The sequence below is a fragment of the Microcebus murinus genome, chromosome 28 (genome assembly GCF_040939455.1).
Source record: "Microcebus murinus isolate Inina chromosome 28, M.murinus_Inina_mat1.0, whole genome shotgun sequence".
Taxonomy (NCBI): domain Eukaryota; kingdom Metazoa; phylum Chordata; class Mammalia; order Primates; family Cheirogaleidae; genus Microcebus; species Microcebus murinus.
In genome coordinates, this window is record NC_134131.1 from 10,796,056 (window position 1) to 10,824,033 (window position 27,978).

The window sequence follows — 27,978 nt, forward strand, 5'->3', positions numbered from 1 at the left end:
GTCCGGGCAGTACCGGCAGGCGCCACGTGAGAGGCGCGGGAATGTTCGTGGAAGCCCCGGAGAAGCGGCGGCCTCTCCGGATGGCGGCGTGCGAAGAGGAGCCCGCGGTCCCGCCGGGGCAGGTGGATGTCGCGCGCGGCCTAGAAAACCTGCCCGTGAGCGCGTGGCCCCCGGGGGCCGGGCCCGGGCCCTTCCAGGTAGGGGCGCGGCTCCCCGACGTGGCCGTCCTTCCCGGTCTGACTGTTATATGACCTTAGCAAGGTCACTGCCCTCCTCCGTCTGTGGACTGGCAGATCCCCAAGGCGCAAAACGGAGGCTTCGTGAGGTCCCTCCGAAAGGGGCCCTAAAAACCGGGCTGTTTGTCCAGGTTCTGTCCTCACAACTCAACGAGGGATGCGGAGCAAATCTCCCACCTGGCTGGCCTCAGGTGTCTCATTTGTAAAATAATAAGCTGCTCCTTTGAATGGAGCGGCAGCCTAGTGTCCTGGTTAAAAGCTTCCGCCACGTGGCCCTTCTGGATCTTTCCCACGTGAGGAACCTGCTGCCTTTCGACTGAATCCGAATTTTATAGAACGAATCCTTTTAATGAGGGGATTTCTTCTGTGAAGTTTGGATTCGGTTGAGGGGCCGCACTTGGGGATCTGGAGGGCCATGTGTGCTCCTGGGCAAATACAAATTAGCTTTGGTTAAAGTTTTAGAGTCCTCCTGTGTACAGTTTAAATAATAGAAATAATAGTGCCTCTCTTGAGTATGGCTTTAAGAACTTTATGTTCACTACTAGTTCTCAAAGCCCTTTCTTCTCTTTCTCATCCCTCTAACATTGTCTTAAAAGTTGCGGAAGAAATAAGCAATGACCCAAAAAGGGACGGGGGGAAGAAAACAAGAATTTTGAAATGGTAAGAGCACTGGACTTAGAGGTCGCAGAGCTAAGTCCAGGGCTTAGCCATTTCAGCTTCTTCATCTGAAAAATGAGAATCATAATTTAAAAATGTATAGCCCCTTTCACATCTATTATCAGTATTGAACTCTATCTGCCCGTTCTTCTTCCTACAGTTGTTGCGAGGATCAAATAAGATCGTAGATTTAATAGTTTTCAAAGAGTAGAGCGAGATACTAATGTCAAAAATGGTTTTTATTCCTTAAACTACCTTTGGCAGTTTATGGTTAATAATATGGTTGGCTGGCCCAATTTTAAATACTGGTCCCTCAAAACTTATTCAAAACCAAGCATTGCTGAATTCCTGGCCAAAAATACTGATACATCTTTACTTTATTGAACAAATAATTGAGTGCTGTGTTAGGCTCAACCTAGAAGATAAAATGGTGAAGACACACATGAGGATATAGAAAAACTATATTGAGCTTGAGCCCCTGAGCTTACATGAAGATATAGAAAACACTTGGTTGCTACCTTGTTTTTTCTTACCTACAGGTATCTAACATAAACACAAAATGCCAATGTTCTAGTCCATTCTTAACTAAATCCAACAAATATTTACTGAGAACTAAACGTATGTAAGGTAGTGGGTTGGATTGCAGAGAATATAATGAATAAAAAAACACATGCTCTGCCCTCAAAGTGTTTACAACTGTGTCATCTTATGATTAATTTTAACTAAGTATCCAGTGCTATTACACAAAACAATTGTGTGTGAATTCTGTAAACCTATTTCCAATCTTGAGTCATATTTTTCTTTGCCATATATAAGAACAATGTGTAAAACTGTGTGCCTAATGTATTTGTTTATATAAAATCACTTCATTTTAAATATTAAATAAACTTATTTAAAACAAATCAAGTTATATACATATCACCTTTAAAATCATCGTAATCAGTGTTCACAAAATCCTGTAGTTTGGTGTGCTTGCTATATTTGCAAAATGTACATTAAAATAAATACTTGTCTATTTTAAAAAGCAGGGAGAGAGGTGGCAAGAGAAAGCATTATAATTGATCCTCAGACCTACAGTTGATGGGCATAAATGAAAATCAGGAGATTAAAACTCAATCCCACAGTATTCTAGCTACCTGTGTATATGCACAGCTCTGGGTAGAATTAAAGAAAGTAGACAGGATTCCTTCCTAAAGGGGCTTATAGTCTTTCTTACCAAGAAGATAAAACATGCTTGAAATATTTAAATGACAAGCCTAAGAATGCTTTCAACTAGTTTTCTTCCATATGTTCATGGATCATAGAACCAGTCTTACAAAAGGTCAAAACAGATTGCTTGCTCCAAACCCCGCCTTCACAGACATATGCACACATAGGAATTAAGGCATGAAAAACTAAAGATAAAAATAACTGTATCTGGTTTGCTTTTGGCTACTGTATGAAAAGGCAAAAAGAACATTCACATGTTCATCTTAGAAACAAGCATATCATAATATCAGTATTGAAAATGAAGTAGAAAATAAACTAATTGATTTTCTTAAGCTAAGAGTTGCATCTAACCATTTTCAGATTTCTGAAACCAGCTTTGAACATTATTTTTAAGATCTCAAATGGGCCCTGATGAGAATTATCAGGCTTTCTAATAGCTGCTTGATCAAAAACAAACTTATGAGGCTGGAGGCCAAGTACAAAGATTCTGGTAGCTGGGGTTTCAGCACAACCAAAAAGGGAATGAAGATCTTCCCAACACTTACTTAAAATTCAGAATGGCCCGGGTTTTAAGCCTAGAATATTATACATTCTCCTGCTTCAGTTTCTGGGACTTTGATACAGAATATGACTCAGACAAGTCATATTTCCAATTAAAGGTTATCAAGAGGTACAATCAAAAAATACTTTCTGAGCACCTGCTCTGTGCCTAGACTATGGAGAGGAACATCACCCCATCACCATGCCGCACCCCAAACCTCATGACCATGCCTCTCCTTGAGACATGTTTCTTAGAAAGACAAGACCTACTTATTCAACACAGTTAGACAGCCTACACTCTATGGCATTTGGATTCCAAAGTTTGCTTTTTGGATAACCATAGTTTATAAAAAATTTTTCTCAAGTTTTCTGTTAAAAGACTTGAAATCTTCACCCAGTGTATCAAGGATCTATTTTCTAGTACATTATTTTGCACTGATCATTTTGCATTTGTTCCCCACTCTTGCATGACCAATTCTGTGTTTTGATACATACCAAGAAAAAGTAAAGCTTATGTTGTGACAGGTAAGAATCCCATTCTTCGTGTCCTCCTTTATATTTTTCTTGCTGGTTTCTAAATCCCGGCACATGCATATAACAGGCAATAAGATAATATTTGATGATGAAAGAAGTTTGGACTGGATCAGCTGTTAGCTTATATCCACCTGAGATGGATTAGTAATGGAGGACAGGAATCTAATCATGTGATTTCCTAGACACAGTTTTGGTTTGAATATATTTGAACCTGGGAAGTTTAACTCCAGAAGCTGTTTTCTTTGCCACCCTACTATGTACTTCCTTCACAATTCTTATGAAACACTTAAGTGCTTGCTAGCCACTAGATTAAGATTTTTAGGTGAGGTTTTTCATTAGTTCCTTCACAACAATCTATGAGATAAGATAGATAAGTAAATATGTAGAGATGTTAAGTAATTTACCAGAAATATGTGATGTTTTAAATATGACATCTAAAAGTAATATCTAGCCAGACTGGTGGCTCACACCTCTAATCCCAGCACTTTAGGAGGCTGAAGCAGAAGGGTAGCTTGAGGATAGAAGTTTGAGACCAGTATGGGCAACATAGTGAGACACTGTTTGTACAAAAAAATTTTTTTTAATTTTTAAAGTAATATCTAGAAGAATTGAAAGAAGCTAGTATTTGAAAAACATAAAATGCCTGGCACTGAATAACAGTGTTGTTTCATTTGCCTTTCATGATAACCACCTCAAAAATGGGTATTATCCTTGTCTTATACTAACCCAGAGCTTAGCAGTTAACTTGCTCAAAGTCACAGTGCTAATAATAAGAGCCTGGCTATGTGTGTCTCTCCTTTTGGGCATTCCATGTTCTGCAATAAGAAGTTCTCTGCTTGGCCAGAGTTCAGGCCACAGTCAGAATATTCCTGTCTGGCCTCCTACACACTTTGTTCCAGTCTCACCTCCCAATTGGACATTTACATCTTTGACTAAATTTTCCAACCATTTTCTAGAATCATTCTCAGCTTCCATCTGAGGTGTACAGTCAGGACTCACTTGTTTGCACAAAACAAACTGGTCTGAGAAAACGGGGAAGGAATTGCCTCACATCAGAAAAGTCTGAAAGTTGTAGCTGTAGGCATGTCTGGATCCAAGAAATCTAAAAATGTCAGATGTTTCTTCTCACCACCCTCCCCAGACACCCCTGTTCCCCTTTCCTGTGGTTGGCTACACACTCAGTAGGTCACATCTATGCAGTAGAGCTTGGTAGTGCCGGGCAAACACTGTATGGTTTAGCAGCTCTAGTAGAAAGATAATGTCTCTTCCCTAATTGTTTCAGAAGTCCCAGAATTATAGTTCATTGGTCTGGCTTAGGTCATGTGCCCATCCATGAACCAAACACTGTTGAAAGGAGTGAATGATATTCTGTTTAGCCAGGTCTAAGTCCCTGCCCAACTGGGACCCCCATCCAAACCACTGAGACAAGAGTGGGGAGGATTCCCCTGGAAAGAGTTGGGATACTGTTATTAGAAGAAAGTAATGGATGCTGGGAAGGTAAAAACGTGTATGATGGGATGGCTGCATCCTCCATGCTTTGATCTCTCCTGGACTTGGGGTAGATACAAGCAAGTTTCAGGGTAACAACCATTTTGGGATCAGGTTGGTCCAGGACTTTGGGTACAGACTATGGAAAAAGGGTTTTAAATTAGGAGTATTTAAGGCAGGGCATGGTGGCTCATGCCTGTAATCCTAGCACTCTGGGAGGCCGAGGAGGGAGGATTGCTTGAGATCGGGAATTTGAGAACAGCCTGAACAAAAGCGAGACCCCTATCTCTATTAAAAATAGGAGAAATTAGCCAGGCGTGGTGGCGTGTGCCTGTAGTCCCAGCTACTCAGGAGGCTGAGGCAGAAAGATTGCTTGAGCCCAGGAGTTTGAAGTTGCTGTGAGCTAGGCTGACGCCATGGCACTCTAGCCCGGGTGACAGAGTGAGACTCTGTCTCAAAAAAATAAAAGAAAAAGAAAAAAAATTTAATTGGGAGCATTTAAATTTGTGCTCAGGTCACCTGACTCCCAGTTTGTAACCCACTGTCCATTAGCCGTTAGATACAGTATTATAATCTATGGGGCCCCCATTGTATGCATTCTATTTTTGACCAAAAAGTCATTATGTGGTGTGTGGCTGCATATAAAGTTTAACAGTTTGCCTGGCATATAAACATTGGAACAGAATGTCAGGGGAATAACCTCGGATTATTTCTGAAAAGAATAAATAGCTTTTCAATAAGTAGTTAAATACCTGAAAAGATGGATAATTACATAATCATAAATTAGGCCAACGTTTAAAGACCAATAACCTTTTCAAAAGATTATTCTTGAGTATAATAATTTTTTTAAGATAGGTGAAATATCTTTGTGGAATGGTATTTTACTTTTTATGGAAGAGAAAATGGAGACATAAAGTAAAATGACTTGCAATGACTATTGATATCAGAGTCAATGATTATAATTCATCAGGGAAAAAAATTTTCTCTTTAAACGGGAAGTTTGCCCAGAAACCTTGATTATCCCTTGGAAGTAATCTGCAGCTCATTTGGAATTAGCTACTGTTTGTAATCTTATCCCTAAATGATCTTAAATTGTACAGAAAGTTTAATTGCAGAATTTTTACAAATAAATATATCACTAGATTCTACAGTATCTTTTTAATTTGTAAGTAAAAATAAGCAAATAAAACTGTTTTTCAACAAGGAATAATATGTACTCCTGGTTAGAAACTGCAGTACATCAGACTTGATTATAAAGGTCTGGATGTGTGTGTCAAAAAAAAAAAAAAATCACTTTAGTGCTTCATACATTACGTTAAAATGTATATATATTAAAAGTATATACACTGTTAAGAACAAATCAATTTAAAAGCATTCTTCATGAAAAGTTTAACAGAGAGATAGTAAAATTTTCATTTTAGAAGTACTTCTTAAAATATCTCAGTAATGATTTACATTGCAACATTGAATCTTTAAAACGCTGGAAGTAGGTTGTGTATAAGACAGCAGTCATTGACTTTGACTGATAGGGCATCTTTTTTTTTTTTTTTATTTCGGCATATTGTGGGGGTACAGATTTTAAGGTTTCAATAAATGCCCATTTCCCCCCCTCCCCCCTGATAGGGCATCTTTTTCTAAGTTATCCTCTGTCCCTTTAGAACATCCCTGCTAAGTTAAAGCTGTAAGAGACAACACAAACAGAAGGTATTTCTGCTCCCCAAGGTGTATGGTGGCGCTCCGCCGCCGACACTCCCACTCATCATCCTCCTCATCTTTCACAAGAGGACGTCCATCCTTCTCCCCAGCTCAGTGTTTTAAAGTATAGGGTTTTGCACTTAACTGCATAGCTCCACCCGAGGCCCCCGCGGGGGGTACGACCACACGCCGTTCCATACCCCTCTAAAGCTCGGCCTAGAGACGTAATATTAGTGGAGGACCGACTGAAGCACTTGCTGTGCGAACGTTCCTCTGTCTAGCCCCATGAAATGCCACTCAGCTGGAGCCGTGCGGAACCGCCTTCCCCAACTGTGCCGTGGCTGGATGCCAGTGGCCTTTGCTGAGGGCCAGAATAAGAAACAGCCCATGAAGATGCTTTCTGGGGGAAAAAAATGGTTTACAAGGATACATTAGTGAAATTTCTCTCTGGTCTCCATACTGCAAAAAGTCAATGCTTTTTCTGAAGAGTGAGACTGCTCCCTACAGACAGTGCAAGCCACACATGGCTGTGCGTCCCTCCCTGAAGCGGCTGCTCTCGGGAGGAGCCGAATGTCCACTCTACTTCCGCTACACACTCTAAGCTCACTGGACTAGTTTGCTGCCATGTCCCCCTTCACCTCACTCTTTTTACCTATTGTTCATTTATCTTACCTGTTGGCAAGTCTCATTAAGTCCTTTTTGGAGCAAGGCAGATATAAATAAATGCATTCGGTTCCATATAAGCAAGAATTGTTCTATACATAAAGAAATCCGCTGCGCTCATGAAAGATATTTTAATCTTCAGGGTTTGAAAATACACTTCATGATGCCACTAAGCATATAACTAGAGATCAGGCTTCACATAGCGATTAACTACATAGAGATTTTAAGATTGAGGACTGTCATCTTTTTCCATAACATTTTATAAATGTAAGGTTTTGAAAATAGATGTACATTTCAAAAACTGAGAAATTTTTTCATATTATCCCTTTTTCATTTAATAAGAACAAGATTTCTTTACATGTATATAATACATGTACAATAAACTTAAATACCTACCAATATCTATTTGACAAATAACCATTTTTTGAAATTCCATCTGCAGTTGATTTATTTGTCATTTATAATTTTCTTATTCCCAAAAAAGATCTGAAGTAACTCACAATAAAAATACATATATATGCATAGGTATTGTCACATAAAGGTAAAAGAGATCAAAAGCTAAGAATAAGATGCTTACCTGCATTCAAACACGAAATTCAGCACTGATTTTCCTGATATCCAAAGCTTAGAGGATTCTAGCCCTATTGTGCAGAGCCCAGACCCCTCCCTGCAGCAGGCATAACCTCAGCCGGGTTTGGAGTTGCAAGAGCATTCAATGGCAGACCAGAGAATGGACATTTCTTCAACCATCAGTGATTTCATGTCCTCGGGCCCCGCCGACCTGCTGTCCAGCTCCCTGGGCACCAGCGGCGTGGAAGGGCAGGTGGAAGGGCAGCTCCACTGACTGCAGGTGGAAGGGCAGCTCCACTGACTACCAAGAAATGGACACAGACAAAGATGACCCTCATCGAAGGTCAGAATACACAGAGCACCAAGGAAGGATCAAAAATGCAAGGGAAGCTCACAGTCAGATTGAAAAGCAGCGTCAGGATAAAATGAACAGTTTTATTGATGAACTGGCTTCTTTGGTACCAAGGTGCAACACCATGTCCAGGAAATTAGATGAACTTACTGTACTAAGGATGGCTGTTCAGAACATGAAAACATTAAGAGGTGCCACCAATCCATGTACGGAAGCAAACTACAAACCCACTTTTCTATCAGATGATGAACTAAAACACCTCAGGGCAGCAGATGGATTTTTATTTGTCGTAGGATGTGACCGAGGGAAGATACTCTTTGTCTCAGAGTCTTGTCTTCGAGATCTTCAACTACAGCCAGAAGGATCTGATCGGTCAGAGTTTGACGACCTGCATCCGAAAGATATCGCCAAAGTCAAGGAGCAGCTCTCCTCCTCCCACACCACAGCCCGGGAGCGGCTCACAGACGCAAAGACTGGGCTTCCAGTTACAACAGATACAACCCCGGGCCATCTCGATTACGTTCTGGAGCACACGTTCTTTCTTCTGTAGGATGAAGTGTAACAGGCCTTCGGTAAAGGTTGAAGACAAGGACTTCCCCTCCACCTGCTCAAAGAAAAAAGCAGATCGAAAAACCTTCTGCACAATACACAGCACAGGCTATTTGAAAAGCTGGTGCCCACAAAGATGGGGCTGGATGAAGACAATGAGCCGGACAACGAGGGGTGTAACCTCAGCTGCCTTGTCGCAATCGGACGACTACTTTCTCACACGGTTCCATAACCGGTGAACGGGGAAATCAGTTTGAAATCCATGGACTATGTTTCTCGGCACGCAACAGACGGCAAGTTTGTTTTTGTAGACCAGAGGGCAACAGCTATTTTGGCATATTTACCACAAGAACTTCTAGGCACATCGTGTTATGAATATTTTCACCAAGATGACATAGGACATCTTGCAGAATGTCATAGGCAAGTTGTACAGATGAGAGAAAAGATCACAACAAATTGCTATAAGTTTAAAATCAAAGATGGTTCTTTCATCACACTACAGAGTCGATGGTTCAGTTTCATGAACCCTTGGACCAAGGAAGTAGAATACATGGTTTCGACCAACACTGTTGTTTTAGCCAACGTCTTGGAAGGCGGGACCCAACCTTCCCACAGCTCACAGCGTCCCTGCACAGCATGGACAGCACGCTGCCCTCTGGAGAAGGTGGCCCAAAGAGGACTCACCCCACTGTTCCAGGGATTCCAGGGGGAATAAGGGCTGGGGCAGGAAAAACAGGTCAAATGAATGCTGAGGAAATCATGGAAATCCACAGGATAAGAGGGTCCTCACCTTCCAGCTGTGGCTCCAGCCCATTGAACATCACGGTACACCTCCCCTCATGCCTCTTCTCCAGGAGGCAAGAAGATTTTAAATGGAGGGACTCCAGACATTCCTTCCAGCGGCCTACTACCAGGACAGGCTCCGGAGAACCAGGTTATCCACATTCTGATAGTTCTTCTATTCTGGGTGAGAACCCCCACATAGGTATGGACATGATAGACAATGACCAAGGATCAAGTAGTCCCAGTAATGATGAAGCAGCAGTGGCTGTCACCATGAGCCTCCTGGAAGCAGATGCTGGGCTGGGTGGCCCTGTTGACTTTAGTGACTTGCCGTGGGTGGCCGCTGTAAACACTACATGTTGCTTTGGCAACAGATACAGTATCAAAGTGCATTTCTGTATCTCAGAGCCATTGATACCAGTCAATCTTATGTGTAACTTCAGACAAAGTGGAACTAAGCCTGCTCCAGTGTTTCCTCATCATTGATTATTGGGCTAGCTGTGGATAGCTTGCATTAATTGTATATTTTGGATTCTGTTTGTGATGAAATTTTTAATCATTGTGCACAAAAGTATCATTGGTAGCTTTTATATGCAAATGGTCATTTCAGATGTATGGTGTTTTTTTTTTTGTTTGTTTTTTTTTTTGAGACAGAGTCTCACTTTGTTGTCCAGGCTAGAGTGAGTGCCGTGGCGTCAGCCTAGCTCACAGCAACCTCAAACTCCTGGGCTCGAGTGATCCTTCTGCCTCAGTCTCCCGAGTAGCTGGGACTACAGGCATGCGCCACTATGCCCGGCTAATTTTTTTTTTTATATGTATATCAGTTGGCCAATTAATTTCTTTCTGTTTATAGTAGAGACGGGGTCTCGCTCTTGCTCAGGCTGGTTTTGAACTCCTGACCTTGAGCAATCCGCCCGCCTCGGCCTCCCAAGAGCTAGGATTACAGGCGTGAGCCACAGCGCCCGGCCAGATGTATGGTGTTTTTATACTACAAAGAAATATCCATGTGGATATTTCTTATACTAATTGTATCATAAAGCTGTTTATTCTTCCTTGTAAGAATTCTTTACTATAAATATGGGTTAAAGTATAATGTATTAGACAGTTAAATATTTTTAATAAATGTTTCCCTTGTTCTATATTAAAAAAAAAGCTAAGAGGAAAACAAAATAAGCTACAAAACTTTCCATTTCTGATAAGAGAAAAAACATATTTTCCTAGTGCTAGCTTTATACCTAAAATAAAACCACAAAACTTTAAATCTAAAAATTAATCTTTTGTGAAACGATTTTTGGGAAAAGAAAAAAAAAGAAAAGAAAAAGTAATCTTATTTTTTTAAATTGGAAAGGTATCTCTTCAGGCAGTATTTATTATAATACTGTGTTTTGTCAGTTTTGTCCTGTTTTTATATATATGGGAGTGTCCCAGCCAAAAGCTGCTTGAAATATATATGAAATATACAGCATGCCATACTGACAGTATTTGTATTTTTTACAGTACACACCTGATCATGTACGTGGACCGGGAGCAGACATGGATCCCACTCAAATAACCTTTCCCGGATGCATTTGTGTCAAAACTCCCTGCCTCCCTGGCACTTGCTCCTGTCTCCACTATGAGGAAAATTATGATGCTAATTCATGCCTTAGAGATACTGGATGGGAAGCAAAGTACGCCAAGCCTGTTTTTGAATGCAATGTCCTGTGCCAGTGTGGTGACCGCTGCAGAAACAGAGTGGTCCAGAGGGGTCTGCAGTTCCACCTCCAGGTGTTCAAGACAGATAAGAAAGGTTGGGGACTTCGTACCTTGGAATTTATACCAAAAGGAAGATTTGTCTGTGAATATGCTGGCGAGGTTTTAGGATTCTCTGAAGCACAGAGAAGAATTCACTTACAAACGGTATGTGACTCAAATTACATAATAGCCATCAGGGAACATGTTTATAATGGGCAGATAATGGAAACATTTGTTGACCCTACCTATTTAGGAAATATTGGAAGATTCCTTAATCATTCTTGTGAGCCAAACCTCTTGATGATTCCTGTCCGGATTGACTCAATGGTACCTAGGTTGGCACTCTTTGCAGCCAAAGACATTTTGCCAGAAGAAGAACTCTCTTACGACTATTCGGGAAGATTTCTTAATCTAATGGACTGTGAAGACAAAGAAAGGCTGGATAAGGGAAAACTAAGAAAACCTTGTTACTGTGGTGCCAAATCGTGTACTGCTTTCCTCCCTTTCGACAGTTCGCTGTACGGCCCCTTAGAAAAGCCAAGCATCAATTAGGAAGGAAGCTGCCCAACCACTAAGAGAGGCCAGTGGGTGGGAATGAGAACCAAGCATGTGCGGCCCAGCGCCTTATGCCTTCCTCTCCTCCAAGCAACTTACTCTTGAGGGAAGTCTGGTCCGTGGCAAGCAGCTTGCCCCTCTTCATAAGGAACGCTGGTGGTTGCCTGGCTTTGCCTCTGTCTGGTTGCATAAATTTAAGTCAGGAATGTGGCAGAGACTACAAGTTCTCCATCAGTATTCTTTCTCTCCTTCTGTAATACCATTCTCAATTTTACCTGGGTACTCTGCTACCCAGAATACTCACTCCTCTAGTTAGATATGGCTGAGGAACTTTGTTCTGGATAATGGAAGAGGAGCAGAAATGAGGTGTCCTTAAATGGAGATTCCCCCCCTTCTCCTCCTCTTTCTTCCTGTTGGCCGGAACATCTATGTTCCGACTAGAGCTGGAGTAGCCATCCCGGACCCCAAGATGACTCCAAGAAAGGAAGCTACACATAACGAATCAACAAGATAGAAAGGAGTTTAGGTGTTTGGTACTGCAGAACATTCTCCTGGTTCTGACCTGACACATCTTAACTTTTCAATAAGAAAGTCTTTCCCTCGTTTAAGCCACTGTTATTGTGAGTGTTCTAGCACTCAAACTGAACCTAGTTATAGTGATCCAGGAAAACCCTGTGTCTACACACCTAAGCCATGCTTCCCAACCAGTTTCATTAGTAATAAAGCTGGTATTTTGATTTCTGTCTGACTCCTGCATCCTATTTCTTCTTTGTTTCTAAGCACGGATCAAGGAAAACGGCATGACTAATTATCACCTGCTAAAACCCTAATAATTATCACCAATAGTGAAAAATATAACCATGGAAATGCCTTCTGTGTTATAGCCAAAAGTCAGAAAAGGAAACACATTGTAAATTTTTTATTATATACTTGGCTATATTCCAAAGCTTGTGAAGTTATGCTTCAAAACTTCAAATAGCCTCACTTCTTCATGTATTAATAACAAAAATAACCCTGTCAACACCACAAAAAGAGATAGGAGTTTTACAATCCCATTTAATCTTCTATAGCAGTAAACATCCCTAGCTTCCTTAAATTAAAGATTTTGCAAAAATATAGTTGCTATGCAGGTGTGTGAGACATTTCGAAAGCTAAAATAATTATTTGAGCCCCTATATTATTATTCAATAAATAATTTAATTTCTTCTCTAGTACATTTAAACCCTACCACTGGGAAGCTCAGCAAAGTTATAGGGATCCATATTTTATATAACACTCTTTCTGTGTAGTGTATGTGTTAGTTGTACACGTTAAATGAGTGAAATATATGGTATATGAATTATATCTCAATAAAGTTTTTTCTAAGTATATTAGGGCTTACATGTTCATATAACATATCAGGAATGGTTCCCTGTGAACAAAAGACACTAGAATGCACATAAAGTGCTCCAAACTACAAATGCCTGATGTCAAACGTTTTCCTCCAAACTCATCATTTCTCCCTGCCAACTTCAATCTGTTACTTTGATTTCTCTGAAGCACCCCTGAGTTTTGTAAGGAAGCTTGTATCTCTCACTCCAAAATGGCCTTTCTCCTCCTCACAAGCTCTCCTAACAACTGAGGCACTTCAGAAGCAATAAGGAAATGGTCAGAAGGAAAATGATCCCTTTCCCAACTTCTTTTTGCCTTTCTTTGTTGAATATCAGATGTGACAATCTTCCATTCAGAGACACAGACATGACCAGCACCCTCCAATTTGGTGCCTCTGCCAGAGACAGAACTGACTAAATATGAACCCTTGGAATGCTTTGTCCTCGGGCACTAGTTTATTCTCAAATAGCACCTAGTCTTAGAAATCAGATTCCTAAGGTAAGGGTAAAGAGTCTTTATTCCAAGCTTTTTCTAAGTACCACATTAACTGTATGTGTTTGTTTTATTGCCATATTCTTAAGAATGCTGGCACTTGAGAGAAAACACTTAAAAATATACTTCTGCTTGACTATCGAATGATAATATAGAATTTTTGTAAGTAAATTAGAATTTTAAAATATGGCATGTGTCTTTACATGTGTCAGTAGACACGCAAAAAGAATTTGGTAAAATCCAGTACCCTTTCATGATAAAAAACAATGAACAAACTAGAGGTAGACAGGAAATTTCTCAAGCCGAGAAAGGATATCTATGAAAACCCACACCTAACAACATTAATTGTTAGAGAAATACAAATCAAAACCACTTCCCACCCACTAGGATAGTTAAAATCAAAATGACAATTACAAGTGTTAATAAGGATGTGGCGAAATTGGAACCCTCATATACTGCTGGCTGAGTTGCAAAATTGCACAAATAGTTTGTAAATCAGTTCAGCAGTTTTTCAAAACATAGGTAGAATTACCACATGTCACAGTAACTCTACTGCTAGGTATAGACCCAAGAGAATTGAAAACATGTCCACAAAATATTGTGCACAAATGTTCACAATAGAAAAATTCACAGTAGAAAAAAAAACAGTGGACACACATTCCAAATGTCCATCAGCTGATGTATAAACAAAAGAAATCTGGTATCTACCTACCATCTTAAGTATTATTTAGCCAAAAAATGGAATGAAATACCGAAACATACCATGACATGGATGACCCATGAGAACATTATGTTAAGTGAAAAAAGACAAACACAAAAGGTCACATACCATGTGACTTTATTTATATGAAATGTTCAGAATAGGCAAAGACATAAAGTAGCTTAGTGGTTGCTCAGGGCTGGGGAGGGAGTATAGGGAGCAACTGCCAATTGCTAATGGGCACATGGGTTTCCTCTGGGGGGTGATGAAATATTCCAGAATTAATGATCATGGTTGCACAACCTGTGACTGTACATTTTAATGGAATGAATTTTATGTTATGTGAATTATATCTCCATAAGGCTATGACAAGAAAAAAGGAGGAGGAGGAGGAGGAGGATGACCACATGGTGGCTCTCACCTATCTGAACTAAAATGCAATCTTACGCTCTCCCAACCAGCTGAATGGACCCACCACCACCGCCACCTTGGCCAAAAGGACCCCAGAAAAACCTTCAAGTTGGGTTGCCAGTTGCAGTAAAAAGGGAGGCCAGACATGCCTCCCTTTTGCAGTTACTCTTCATAACAGATATTAAATCATTAACAGGCCTGAGATCATGTAAGACAAAGCGCAAACCACACCTGCACACCATCAATTTACTTAACAGATCACTTGCGTGTAGGTAAATATGGTCACTGTCCTGTGGCTTGTCTGGGTTTTTTTGTGGTTTTTTTGGTTTGTTTTTTTTTTTTTTTTTTTTTTTTGAGACAGAGTCTCACTCTGTTGCCCCAGGTAGAGTGCTGTGGCATCAGCCTAGCTCACAGCAACATCCCACTCCTGGGCTCAAGCGATCCTCCTGCCTCAGCCTCCCGAGTAGCTGGGACTACAGGCATGCGCCACCACGCCCGGCTCATTTTTTCTATATATTTTTAGTTGGCCAATTAATTTCTTTCTATCTTTAGTAGAGACGGGGTCTCGCTCTTGCTCAGGCTGGTTTCGAGCTCTTGACCTTGAGCAATCCACCCATCTCAGCCTCCCAGAGTGCTAGGATGACAGGCGTGAGCCACCGGGCCTGGCCTCTGTGGCTTATCTCTGATTAACAGACAGCCTTAACCTGAAACCTTCTTCAAACAATGCTTCACTTCTTTAAACCAATTACCGGCCGGGCAGTGGCTCACGCCTGTAACCCTAGCACTCTGGGAGGCCGAGGCGGGTGGATTGCTCAAAGTCAGGAGTTCAAAACCAGCCTGAGCGAGACCCCGTCTCTACCATAAAAATAGAAAGAAATTAATTGGCCAACTAATATATATAATATAAAAATCAGCCGGGCATGGTGGCTCGTGCCTGTAGTCCCAGCTACTCGGGAGGCTGAGGCAGGAGGATCGCTTGAGCCCAGGAGTGGGATGTTGCTGTGAGCTAGGATGATGCCACGGCACTCTCTCTAGCCTGGGCAAGAAAGCCAGACTCCGTCTCAAATAAAAAAAAAAAAAAAAAAATTACCAATCAAAGAATCTTTAAACCCACCTATAACCTGGAAGCTCCCCTACAGCTTCAAGGTGTCTCACCTTTTCGGGCCAAACCAAGGTATTCCTTCCACATACTGACTTACACTCTTACATGTAATTCCTGTCTCCACGAACGTATAAAATCAAACTAACCTGCTCCCTCGGGTGCATTTCCTCAAGCCCTTTGGACCGCATGTCTCCGCAGGCTACAGTCGCGCACACTCAGATCAGAATAAACCTCTTTGAGTCATCTTACAGAGTTTGAGTTTCCTTCAGTGAACGCTTGGACTCTGGTGACCTGTAACTCTGAACGTTTGTTTCAGGAATAACGCTCTTCAGGCCCCAGGAAAATGCTTTTCCACTTGCTTTCTGTCCTCCAAAACAAAACGTGACTGTGCTTCATCTGTGGTCATTTGTGGGTGGGCCATGACCACCGTCGGAGACGGACACTGCTTTGGGGAGCAGGGAGAACTTGAACACAAGTGCTTAGTTAGATAAGAGACAAATTCAACTGTCAGATCCTTCCTCTCAGCACCAGTACAATAGATTCTTGAATGACAGCGTATAGTTTCCTTATGATGCCTGGTGTCAATTTACTTCCCTCTGTTCCTCTTGCAGTTTGTAGTTCCAGAGGTACTCACCAATCAGCACAGTGCTCATTACAGTTGCCCACAGAGACTTAGAAATGCTTTGCAATATTAAGCAATTCATATAACTTTTAAATTGGTATATGTATAGGTCTAGAAGTTTGATAGTAGTTCTTTACATTACCATGTGGATTTACCAGATGGTGAAAATGACAACAGAAATGATAGCAGTTTATGCGACAAAATTAAAATATTTTTGTTTTCTATAGTGACAGTTTACCAATATGACTATTACAGCGTTTGAAACTGATATGTAAATTTAGTGGTTTGTTTTCAACTCTGTCTCAGCAGAGTGAAGTTTCCTCAAATTGAAATTAATTTTTAAAAACTATCAGAGCTACACTAGCTCAAGGAAGATGATCTCATTTGGCATCATTGTTAATAATACACCAACTATGTGAAATCTTGTTTATAACAACACAATTTATGATTTCACTGAAAAGAAGACAAGAAAAACAAATTTTATGGAAAGAAATATATAATAATTTATGAATCACATAGGTCATTATTTTATTACCCATCCAGACATCATCAGCTCAGTTCAATGCCCCGGCATGATAAAACATACTTAAATTTAGACACATTTAATACTTTGCCAGTTTTAGTCACATAAAAACCATAACTTTCTGTGTGCTTTTCATTCTTGTGGTTATGAAAATACTTTCATCAAAGTAGGAAGATAGCTTGATTTATAACTTTCGAATATTTCTATATATTGCCTGTGGTTCTTTCCACAAGCTGTCCTTGCTTTGATACTTATAAGAGAAGAAAGCAATTAGCTTCCCTGGCAAGGCTGTTATGGGACTCAAAATAATGGATGTAGAATTAATTTATTTAGCCCAATTTATATAGACTATAAAGTACTATGTACATTTCATTATCACGACAGGCACAGTTCTGGGTTTATATTGTGCTAAACGGAATAGAACATACAGTATATTATCATAGAAGTTGTTTTTTGTTACATCAAGAAATTTTGATTCAGAATAATGGTAGATAGGTCCTTTTTAGTGGTAAAGGGTAGGGAGGTATTAGAATAAGCTCCCAAAGGAGGTGTCTTAATAATAATTTAAATAAAAGAATACCTACATTTTTGCCATTTTATCATTTCTCATTTAAAGATAGCCAAAATTATAAACACAATCTGAAAAACATTCTTGGAGTTTCCTTTTACCTTATAACTATTTGGAAATTCTCCGGGATGATAAAAATCCTCACTATTCTTGTGTTTATGCTTCTTCAGTGAGTAGCATCACTACTGGTGTCCCTGCCAAGAGCTGCGAGTCATCCACGACACTCACTCCTCCTCCCCACGGATAATCAGCCACCAAGTCCTGTAAATTCCAAGCCCTACTCATCTCTCACAGCTGTTCAGTTCTATTCACTCCCTTTACCAAGCATGATTAAGGGACCTTCCGATGTCTCCCATATGGGTCACCCCTTCCTTCACTCAAGCAGAACATCCCTTCCTACATCGCCGCCTCCGGGGAGGTGGCCCCTGAAGAACTGTCCCCTTTGCGGGACTCCCTAGATTTCCTCTTACCCTGGCTTTGTCATCCGAGAATCTGTCAGCATCCCCTAACTTTACGTTATATATTTATTTTCTTGACTCACTTCGGTCTTCCTTACTGCAGCATCCGCCCGCGAAGCAGGGATACTTGTCGCTGCCTTCCTGGAACAATGCCTGGCGCGTGGGCAGCCCTCAGTGGATAATAATTCTTCAATACATGAGTAACTGAGTGAATCTTAGAGACTCCTCGTAACAACCTCATGTTCCAGAAGAGAAAACTTGACATGTTGAGGGGTTACGTTGCTTAGCCAGCGTCTAGCTGAGTGTCTGGCACATGGTAGGTGCTTAGCATAAGTTAACTGTGACCATTCCCTTTTTGTCCTCCCACACCTCTCCCCAGCCCTGCCAAGAAGAGGGTCCTCTGCGCCAATGTCATCTACATGGTCGCCGTTGCCATCCCTGCCTCCCCGCCGCTGTGCACGAGGCGGGCCTCACCCAGGCCAGTGACTCAGTGTCTTCCCCGGGAAGTGGGGCACAATGGCGAGGCCAGAAGCCTCCTGACTGGGAGGAGCTGGAACGTGGTCATCCGTCAAGACTTAGTTCAATGTGAAGAATTTCCTGGCACCTACACCGCCAGTCAGACGCTCTCTCCTACTGTTAGAACGTGAGCAGTGACACCCACAGGGGAGGGCTGGAGTGCGTTCCCACAGCAGCACGTCTAGGTCAGAGGTTTCTGGCGCCAAGACTGCCTGGCACAGCCCACTTCATTGCACCTTGTCTTCAGGCTTCCCTTATTCCACGACCCCGCCAGCAGCCTTCCAACACAATTATTTTTATTTAAAGTAGCCAATTTAGGCCGGGCGCAGTGGCTCACGCCTGTCATCCTAGCACTCTGGGAGGCCAAGGCAGGAGGATCGCTCAAGGTCAGGAGTTCGAAACCAGCCTGAGCAAGAGTGAGACCCCCCGTCTCTACTAAAAATAGAAAGAAATTAATTGGCCAACTAAAAATATATAGAAAAATATTTGTCGGGCATGGTGGCGCATGCCTGTAGTCCCAGCTACTCGGGAGGCTGAGGCAAGAGAATCGCTTGAGCCCAGGAGTCTGAGATTGCTGTGAGCTAGGCTGATACCACGGCACTCTAGCCCGGGCAAAGAGTGAGACTCTGACTCAATAAAAATAAATAAATAAAAAGGCCGGGCAAGGTGGCTCATGCCTGTAATCCTAGCACTCTGGGAGACCGAGGCGGGTGAATTGCTCAAGGTCAGGAGTTCTAAACCAGCCTGAGCAACAGCGAGACCCTGTCTCTACTATAAATAGAAAGAAATTAATTAGCCAACTAATATATATAGAAAAAATTAGCTGGGCATGGTGGCGCATGCCTGTAGTCCCAGCTACTCGGGAGGCTGAGGCAGCAGGATCGCTTGAGCCCAGGAGTTGGAGGTTGCTGTGAGCGAGGCTGACGCCACGGCACTCACTCTAGCCTGGGCAACAAAGCAAGACTCTGTCTATAAATAAATAAATAGTAGCCAATTTAGTTTTTGCTTCTTGCAAGGACCCAACCTTCGTCCTGTCTCCCCAGTGTTGCGTTCCTGCCATCAGAGGTTTGTGGAATGAGTCGTACTTACACAGAGGGTCATCATCAAAGGCCACCCTTCCTGCCATGCAACCCTCTGAAGGATGGGGCATGCAACAGACAGACACCAGGCGGCCTCGCTCTGGGAAGTGTGGAACGGAAGGCCAAGAAGCTAAGTGTGGGGAAACTGGCTGGACGGGCTCAGCGACTAGGGAAAAAGGAGGCTCAGGCTTTCGCAAACATGCGCTAGTTTAACCCTCTGTGTGCTCCTCCCTGTGCAGGGCAGTGGCCTCGCCGTCCTGCTCACGGGTCTTCTCTGCACGCACACCGTGTCCGACACGCGTGGCTCACCGCCCACTCCTCCTCCGGCCGGTCGTGGGAGCGGGACTGTCAACAGCTGCATCTTGCAGATGGAGATCGAAGCCTGGCCTGAGGTCACCTGCTAGATGGGGGGCAGGGGGGACGCGGACATGACGCCAGGCCCCGGTCCTTGAGAGCTCATGTTCGCCCCCCGGCTGGCACGGTGTCCCGATGACGGGCACTCCGCCAGACCCCTCCCGGGTGGCTTGGGACCCGGCCCCTGCAGAGCGGCTGGGAGGGCGCGGGGACACGCGTGCACGAGGGGGCTGCTGTGGGTGGCTCTAGAGGCCGGGTGCAGGCTGAGTGGGGCCCGCTGTGCCAGGCGGAGCCGATGGGGGCCCAGCCAGATGGAGCAAAGTCCGGATCCCGCCCCCGCCAGCCAGCGCGCGTCCAGCTACCGGCTGCAGCAGCAGGGAAGAGGGGAGGGGGTTCTGGGCATGTCAGCGTCAAGACTCTGCTTTTCGGGCGCGATGATGGCCCCTCATGTTTATCCACAGAGCACGTTCCCAGCTGCTGCTGTTGTGGACGCTGTGCCTTGGGGGCCCAGAGAGGGCTCTCGTGTGAGGCAGCTGGCACAGGGCGAGCCTGATGCGGATTCCACGTCCGGCTTGTCCACATTGGACCGGGAGGGCCCTGGGCCTGGCAGGGGAGAGTCACATGGGGAGCTCGGCCTTTGCCCTTGCCAGGGGCGACTTCGCTGGGACACGGGCACAGTGATGCGCGCCTCTCAGGCCAGAGTGAAGGCCCTCGTAAAAGGGAAGGCTCAAACTCCTGGGCTCAAGCGATCCTCCCGCCTCAGCCTCCCAAGTAGCAGGGACCACAAGTGTAGGCCACCACACCGGCTAATTTTTCTATTTTTTGTAGAGAGCCAGTCTCCCTCTTGCTGAGGCTGGTCTCAAGCTCCTGGCCTCAAGGAATCCTCCCGCCTCAGCCTCCCAGAGTGCTAGGATTACAGGTGTGAGCCACCATGCCTGGCCTCCCTTTTATTTTTTTATTTTTATGTTTTTTTGAGACAGAATCTCACTTTGTTGCCCAGGCTAGAGTGAGTGCCGTGGCGTCAGCCTCGCTCACAGCAACCTCCAACTCCTGGGCTCAAGCGATCCTCCTGCCTCAGCCTCCCGAGTAGCTGGGACTACAGGCATGCGCCACCATGCCCGGCTAATTTTTTCTATATATATTAGTTGGCCAATTAATTTCCCCAAATTTTCGGGAACACCTGGCTACTCATCCCTCACTGTCTATACTTCTGCTCTGGGTATTTTTTCTTATTTAAAGTACTGAGCTCAGGCCGGGCGTGTGGCTCACGCCTGTAATCCTAGCACTCTGGGAGCCCAAGGCAGGAGGATCGTTCAAGGTCAGGAGTCCGAAACCAGCCTGAGCAAGAACGAGACCCCATCTCTACTATAAATAGAAAGAAATTAATTGGCCAACTAGTATATATAGAAAAAATTAGCCGGGCATGGTGGCGCATGCCTGTAGTCCCAGCTACTCGGGAGGCTGAGGCAGGAGGATCGCTGGAGCCCAGGAGATTGAGGTTGCTGTGAGCTAGGCTGACGCCATGGTACTCACTCTAGCCTGGGTGACAAAGCAAGACACTGTCTCAAAAAAAAAAAAGGTACTGAGCTCAGGATTAGACACTAGATGGCGCCAGAACCGCACTTAAGGCTTTATTTACTGGCTGCCGAGGACTGGCCTGCCTGTTAACTGGCTTGGTCACTGGAACTTTTAGAAAGCCCCTAGCGCCTGCTTTATAAGCAGCCTGTGTATTTTCAGTGCAACTCTCAATGGATTTTATGTATTGAATCAATTTTCCGCGTATAAAAAGGGAAGGAGGAGTATTGTAAAACTGACTACCCAGAGTGTTTCAATACCATCATCTAACCACCTCCCCGGACAGCGAGCCACACAGCTTTACTCAGCACCCGGTGAAGGGTCTGAATCCACCCACAGTCTCTGCCTGCAGTGTTGTTACCGGGATGCGTCGGGCAGTTTGGCCAAGGAGGGAGATATCTCCTTCTCTTGGCTGGGTTCTGATTTTTCTTAGCCAAGAAGAAGCAGGATTCAGTCGGAAGGATTGCAGACCCCTTCCCATGTTAGGGGCAGGGGCCACTAAAATGGAATTGCATACACAAGGAAAACAGAGTGCGCCCTGGTCTCTGTTGTCAGGCCTTTCGGGGACATGACGTCCTTTATAGATTAGTTTCCTACAAAGACAAACTATTAGGGTGGGGAAAATCTTAGAACAGTAGAAGTATTTTTCCTTTACCTCATTTTTTAAATTTATATTTATAGCCATGTAATGTAATGTACTCGATTAGCTAGTTGTATACATCAAGCCCATTTTTTTCAACATGAAAATACAGTTCCCAAGTTCCCACACTCCCCTCTTTCCTAGGCAAAGAAACCCTGTTTTCTTTCTTTATTTATTTATTTTTTTTGAGACAGAGTCTCACTTTGTTGCCCAGGCTAGAGTAAGTGCCGTGGCGTCAGCCTCGCTCACAGCAACCTCAATCTCCTGGGCTCAAGCAATCCTCCCGCCTCAGCCTCCCGAGTAGCTGGGACTACAGGCATGCGCCACCATGCCCGGCTAATTTTTTCTGAATATATTTTTTAGTTGGTCAATTAGTTTCTTTCTATTTTTAGTAGAGACGGGTCTCACTCAGGCTGGTTTCGAACTCCCGACCTTCAGCAATCCACCCGCCTCGGCCTCCCAGAGTGCTAGGACTACAGGCAAGAGCCACTGCACCCGGCCAAGAAACCCTGTTTTCTATAGGGTGGTAAACTGCACAGAGAAAGTATTTCCCAGTTTCTCTTGCAGCTAGATGCAGCTAATGGGCAAACTTCTGATCAGTGAGATGTAGGTAGAAATTGTTCTTCTAAACTTCTGATAAGGCTAATAAAGGAAACTATGTCTGCTGAGAGGTGAGCCCTTTCCCCTTCAGGCTACACAGAATGCAGATGTGACAGCTGGAGCTGCAGCAACCATTTTGGACAATGGGGCAACCTACAGGCTGCAAGCCACATAATAGGATGATGAAGTGGAAAGACAGAAGCCTGGATCCCTTATAAACATAGAGCAGCCAGACCACCCCTAGATGAAACTTCATCTGTGACACACAAATAAACTACTTTACCGGTTAAGCCCCTGTCATTTGGGAGGTTTTTTTCCTTGTCAATTACCTTGATCTCAACTGCTATCCATACAGGTAAAAAAAAAAAAAAAAAAAAAAACACTAAAAGAAATGAGACCCACACTCATCTTTCTCTATCATTTGTCCAATCAGGAAGCCACCTCGCTAAAAGACACGTCTATCACTTCTTCACCGTTACACCCCAGCTCACGACAGTGAGCACAAGTGTTGGCTGCGCCAGCCCAGCAGCCAGGGAGGGCCCTGAAGAACCTCCCCAGCCCACCCCACCCCCAGGCTCCTGGTAAAATGCTCCACCTCTAGGGAGGTGTGGCAGGGTGGACCAAGAATGCCTCCTGGGCATTCTGAGAAATTCCCTCCTGGGGATTTCTGTCACCTCCACTGTGCTCTCAGAACACTCACACCTGCTCTGCACTGTGCTCAGGGAGGGCGTCTTGATCAACCTCCTCATTGCACACTGCCACCCCCATCACCCCTTCAGGCTTCACTTTCTCCATGGCCAGCAGAGACGAAATACTTCTTTGCGTCGTTTGTGCTCTCTTTCTCGCTCTCTCTCTCTCTCTCTCCCCTTAAATGTCAGGTCATGGGGACAAGGGTTTTGTGTTTTCTGTTCTGCTGCATCTCGAGCAGGGACTGGCACAGGAAGGTGTTCATAGATACAGTGTTTCCCCAGAAATAAGCCCTATCCATAAAACAAGCCCTAGCAGGATGTCTGAGCACGTGCGCCATAGAAGCCCTACCCCGAAAATCAGCCCTGGTGACGGGCGTGGCTGCGCAGCATCTGCACAACCCGTGCGTGTCGTCGCGGGGCGGGAAAGAACACGAGCAGCCCTTCTCATCCACCCCATGACAGCTCTAGTGCTCCACAGGAGAGATCGGGGCCGATGGTTCCAAAGGAAATAGAGTTGCAAGAAATTCAGGATGGGATTCGGGGTTTGAAGAGTGAGGATGATGTTCCAGAAGAAGACAACTTCACTATATTTGAATAAATGTAGACTGCTGTATTGTACTTAAAAAAAAATAACACTTATCCTGAAAATAAGACACCCTAGGGTGTCTTCTTGAGGAACAATAAATACAAGACCCTGTCTTATTTTCGGGGAAACACGGCAGGTGACGCGTGACCAGATGGCTGGAGCAGGAGGGGCAGGGCTGGGCCTGCAAGGGTTGGGTGTTTGCTCTGGAGGCCAGCAGGCCTTGGTGTCAGCCCTGGCTGGGTGACCCTGGACACATTTCCTCACTCACTCACTCTAAACACAACCACGCCGGGTTGGTGTCTGCTCTGGGCAGGTGCTATGCCCAGGGCTAGAGGGGCAGAGAGGGAAGATCCTAAGGCCACTGAGCTTGCTTCTAACTGGAGAGAGGGACAATGAAAAACATTACACACCACGGGGACCAGCGCTGTCTGCGAGGCTGACCCTGGTGGCAGGGAAGTGCAAGGGCTGCCTGGCCCAGGCTGGGGGAGGGGGCTCCTCCAGGAGCAGAAACACCCACCAACTTACCCTCTGGGCCTCTCGTGGATGAGGCGGGGTTCAAACACAGCGACGAGTGGGTCACCAGCCCATGTGTGCAGCCCATGAGTGATGCCTTCGCAGCCACCCTCGGGGGCAGGCCCAGCTGTTTCCATTCATGTTTTACCAACTAAGCCTTGCTGAGCGCTCCCTCCCTCCCAGGCTGCTTTCCAAGCCCATCCATGTATTAGCTCGGCTCGTCCTCAGCACAGCCTTACGGGGTAGCTGCTGGCTGGCCCCATTTCACAGGCGGGAATGTGAGGCCAGAGAAACGAAATGAGCAGAGTGCTGCCCAGCGGCGGACCTGGGCGCGGCCTCGGGAGGCCGGAGTGGAGGCTGGGCCGTGTCCCCGTACGCACGCCATGGCCGCCTCCCTCCTCAGGCGGGAAGAGGGACTCGCAGACGTCAGGCAAGTGGCAGAATCCAGCCCGGACCCAGGTCCCGGGAGGGCCCAGACTCCCACACACCAAAGGCCACTGTCCCAAATCTAGGGACCGGTTAGGGACCCTGGAGGGTAACGCTGGAGAGGACCGGCAGCGCTCCTATGTTCCGACTCCGCTGGAAACATTTCGAAGCCTTTGGAGCCCACAGTCTGCCTTGGTCGGGAGGGCCTGGCAGGTCGGCACCCTGCCAAGCCTGCCAAGCGCTGTCTCGCATGATCACACGGATGTCAGCGACCTCTGTCCCCCATGGGGGACACTCTGCTCCTTCTACACCAATTCCTGCTTTCAGCCAGAAAATCACAGGGACACGGAGCCATGCCGAAAGCTACTCTGAGCAATTGGGTTTTCACGCAGATTTGTCAGAGCACGTGAGTGACTCCCACCAGGGAAGGACTGGGCAGGGCCCTGGCTCACCTTGAGGGGCGGTAGGCAGCGATGGCGATCCTGGCATGCAGGTGGCCGCGGCCCTGTGTGTCGCTCAGCAGGAGTGTGGTGGAGCCCTGGGCCGCTGCGCTGCTGGGACCCCAGTGGCAGCCTGTGCACACAGAGTACCACACGGTCGCCAGGAACTTGCCTCTTCTGGGGAAGGCACAACAGGCTGAGCGTCCCTCTTTCATCGTGGGCTTCATAATGTCATCTGATGCTTTTAAATTAAAAAATTTTAACTTCACTATAATTCACATGGGTACACAATTCACAATAACTTTTCCCACATATTGAACACAACCTGTATCCTGTACCCAGATCAAGAAACAGATTATCGGCACCCCCAAATCTCCTGGAGCCCCATCTGCTGTCTAGCCCCTGCCCCAAGGAAACCACTACCCTGACTGCTACCCGCACAGCTCAGTGTTGCTTTATATGCTGCACTTTCTATAAAGGGAATCACTGAGGATAAATTCTTCTGCATCTGGCTTCTTCAGCTCAACATAGTTCATGATAGTCTTCATTTGTCACACATTGTACATCCTTTATCCACATTTCTATACATTACGCCGTCATGTGAATACAGAGCAATGGATTTACCCACGCTACCATGCACACCTCGGCTCCTTCTCATCTGGGGCTCTTAAGAACATCTGTGCACCTTCCTCTTTGTGGACACACTTAGGCGTTTCTGCTGAGTGTATCCCTAAAAGTGACACTCCTGGGCCATGGGGCGCACACTGCTACTGCCAAATATCTTACTCAAAGTGGTTCCATGAATTGAAACCGCTACTAACCGTTCCCTTACATGCTTGCCTTTATTTTCCATCAACGTTTTCATTAAAATGTTAAAACCTTATTTCTTTTGATTCTGATAAAATGCACGTAACAAAAAAACCTCTCAGCTTTGCACTTTTCCATGCACGGTTCAGTGCCGTGACGCACACTCACATTATTGAACAACGATCACCACCGTTTATGTATACAACTCATCTCCTAAACTGAAACTCTGTACCCCATAATCCATAAGTCCCTAATTTCCATGCTCCCCGGCACCCACCCTTCTACTTCCAGTCTCCATGAATTTGACTACTCTGGGCATCTCAGATAAGTGGAATTAGACAGTATTTACCTTTTGTGACTGGCGCATTCACTCCGCACAATGCCTTCCAGGTTCATCCTCCTGGCAGCATGCGTCAAGTCTCCTTCCTCTGTAAAGCTGAACAGCAGTCCACCGTTCGCAGCGGCCACATTCGGTTCGTCCATTCATCACTGGGGAACACTTGAGTTGCTTCCACTTTTTGGCTATTGTGAATAACACTGCTATGAATGGGAGTGGATAAATACCTCTTGGAGATTCTGCTTCCAATATCTTTGGTTATATATCCATAGGGGGGGGGGTCGCTGGATCACATAAGGGTTATTTAATTTTCTGAGGATCCACACTATTCTCAACAGCAGCGACTCTATTGTACATTCGCTCCACCAGCGCATGAGAGGTCCACATCTCCACATTGTTTTCTGTTGTTGTTTGGATAGTAGCACGGGAAGGACTGGAAAGCGGTTTCCGTTGTGGTTTGACTGCGTTACCCCCATGACTAGTGACGCTGAGCCTCTTTCATGAGCATGTGGCCACTTGCATATCAGCTTTGCAGAAATACCTATGCAAGTCCTTTGCCCACTGCTTACTGTGTTACGTGTTTTATCACTGTCAACATGTAGGAGTTCTCTACATATTGTAGATGAGAACCACTTATCAGGTATATGATTTGCAGGTATTTTCTCCCATTCCATAAGTCTCTGCTGTTTCCTTTGATCCACAGAAATTTTAGATTTTGACGTAGTCCAGTTTACCTACTTTTCATTTATAGCCAATGCTTTTGGTGCTATACCCAAAAAATCAGTGCCAAACCCATTGTCCTGAAGCTTTCCTCCTATATTTTCTTCTGGGAGTTTTATAGTTAGGCCCTTAACATGTAGATCTTCAATTTGCTGTGAGTTAATTTTTGTGTGTGGGTCATCAGGGTCCAACTTCATTCTCTTGCATGTGGATTTTCAGTTCTCCAAGCACCATTTGCTTAAGAGACTGTCCTGTCCCCACTGGATGGTCCTGGCCCCTTGTTAAAAATCATGTAACCATCCATGAGCAGGTTTATTTTGGGCCTCAGCATTCTATTCCGTTGCTCTATAAGTCTGTCCGTGCCAGCGCCACCCCGTTTTGATTACTGGAGCTTATAAGGAGTTTTGAAAACAGGAAGTATAAGACTGCCAAGTTTGTTCTTTTTCAAGATTCTTTTGTTTATTTGGCATCCTTTGATATTGCATATGCCTGATACTTCGCCAAATTTGCTTTAGTTCTTACTTACAGTTCTTTTGTGGAATCTTAAGTGTTTTGTACATATGGGATCATGTCTTTTGCAAACTGATAACTTTACATCTTCCTTTTCAATTTGACAGCCCTTTATTTCTTTATTTTCTTGCCTGACTGCTTTTTCAGTTATTGGTGTCACCATGTCCTTGTGACCAAAAATGGGAAAAAAAAAACACTGCAGGTTATACCCAGCCATGAGTGGCCCATTTCTTGCTCTGACCTCATAAACAGCCATTGTTATGAAATTCCTGACACCAATATAAGCCCCTGGCTGGGCCTTGGACTTCGGTCATTATTGCCCAGGGAGCTGCTTTTTTGGTGACCTGTGGACTTGGCCTGTAGCACTACTGCTT

The 27,978-nt window shown here is 44.6% G+C and overlaps 1 protein-coding gene, 1 long non-coding RNA gene and 1 pseudogene across 2 annotated transcripts; 2 read left to right on the forward strand and 1 right to left on the reverse strand.

Annotated features, from left to right (window-relative positions):
• Positions 1 to 12,876, forward strand: LOC105869397 (histone-lysine N-methyltransferase SETMAR). The gene is given in 3 exon segments (XM_075998417.1): positions 1 to 197; positions 10,774 to 11,560; positions 11,595 to 12,876. Coding segments are annotated over 3 exon segments (1,230 nt in total). The 5' UTR covers positions 1 to 41; the 3' UTR covers positions 11,882 to 12,876.
• Positions 7,711 to 9,895, forward strand: LOC105869394 (basic helix-loop-helix ARNT-like protein 1; annotated as a pseudogene).
• On the reverse strand, positions 8,205 to 27,768 carry LOC142865010 (uncharacterized). The gene is made up of 3 exons (XR_012915298.1): positions 26,387 to 27,768; positions 25,243 to 25,471; positions 8,205 to 8,332 (listed from the first exon to the last, which is right to left on the reverse strand). It is a non-coding gene; the product is annotated as an uncharacterized LOC142865010 (long non-coding RNA).
• Between the last annotated feature and the right edge of the window lie 210 nt (positions 27,769 to 27,978).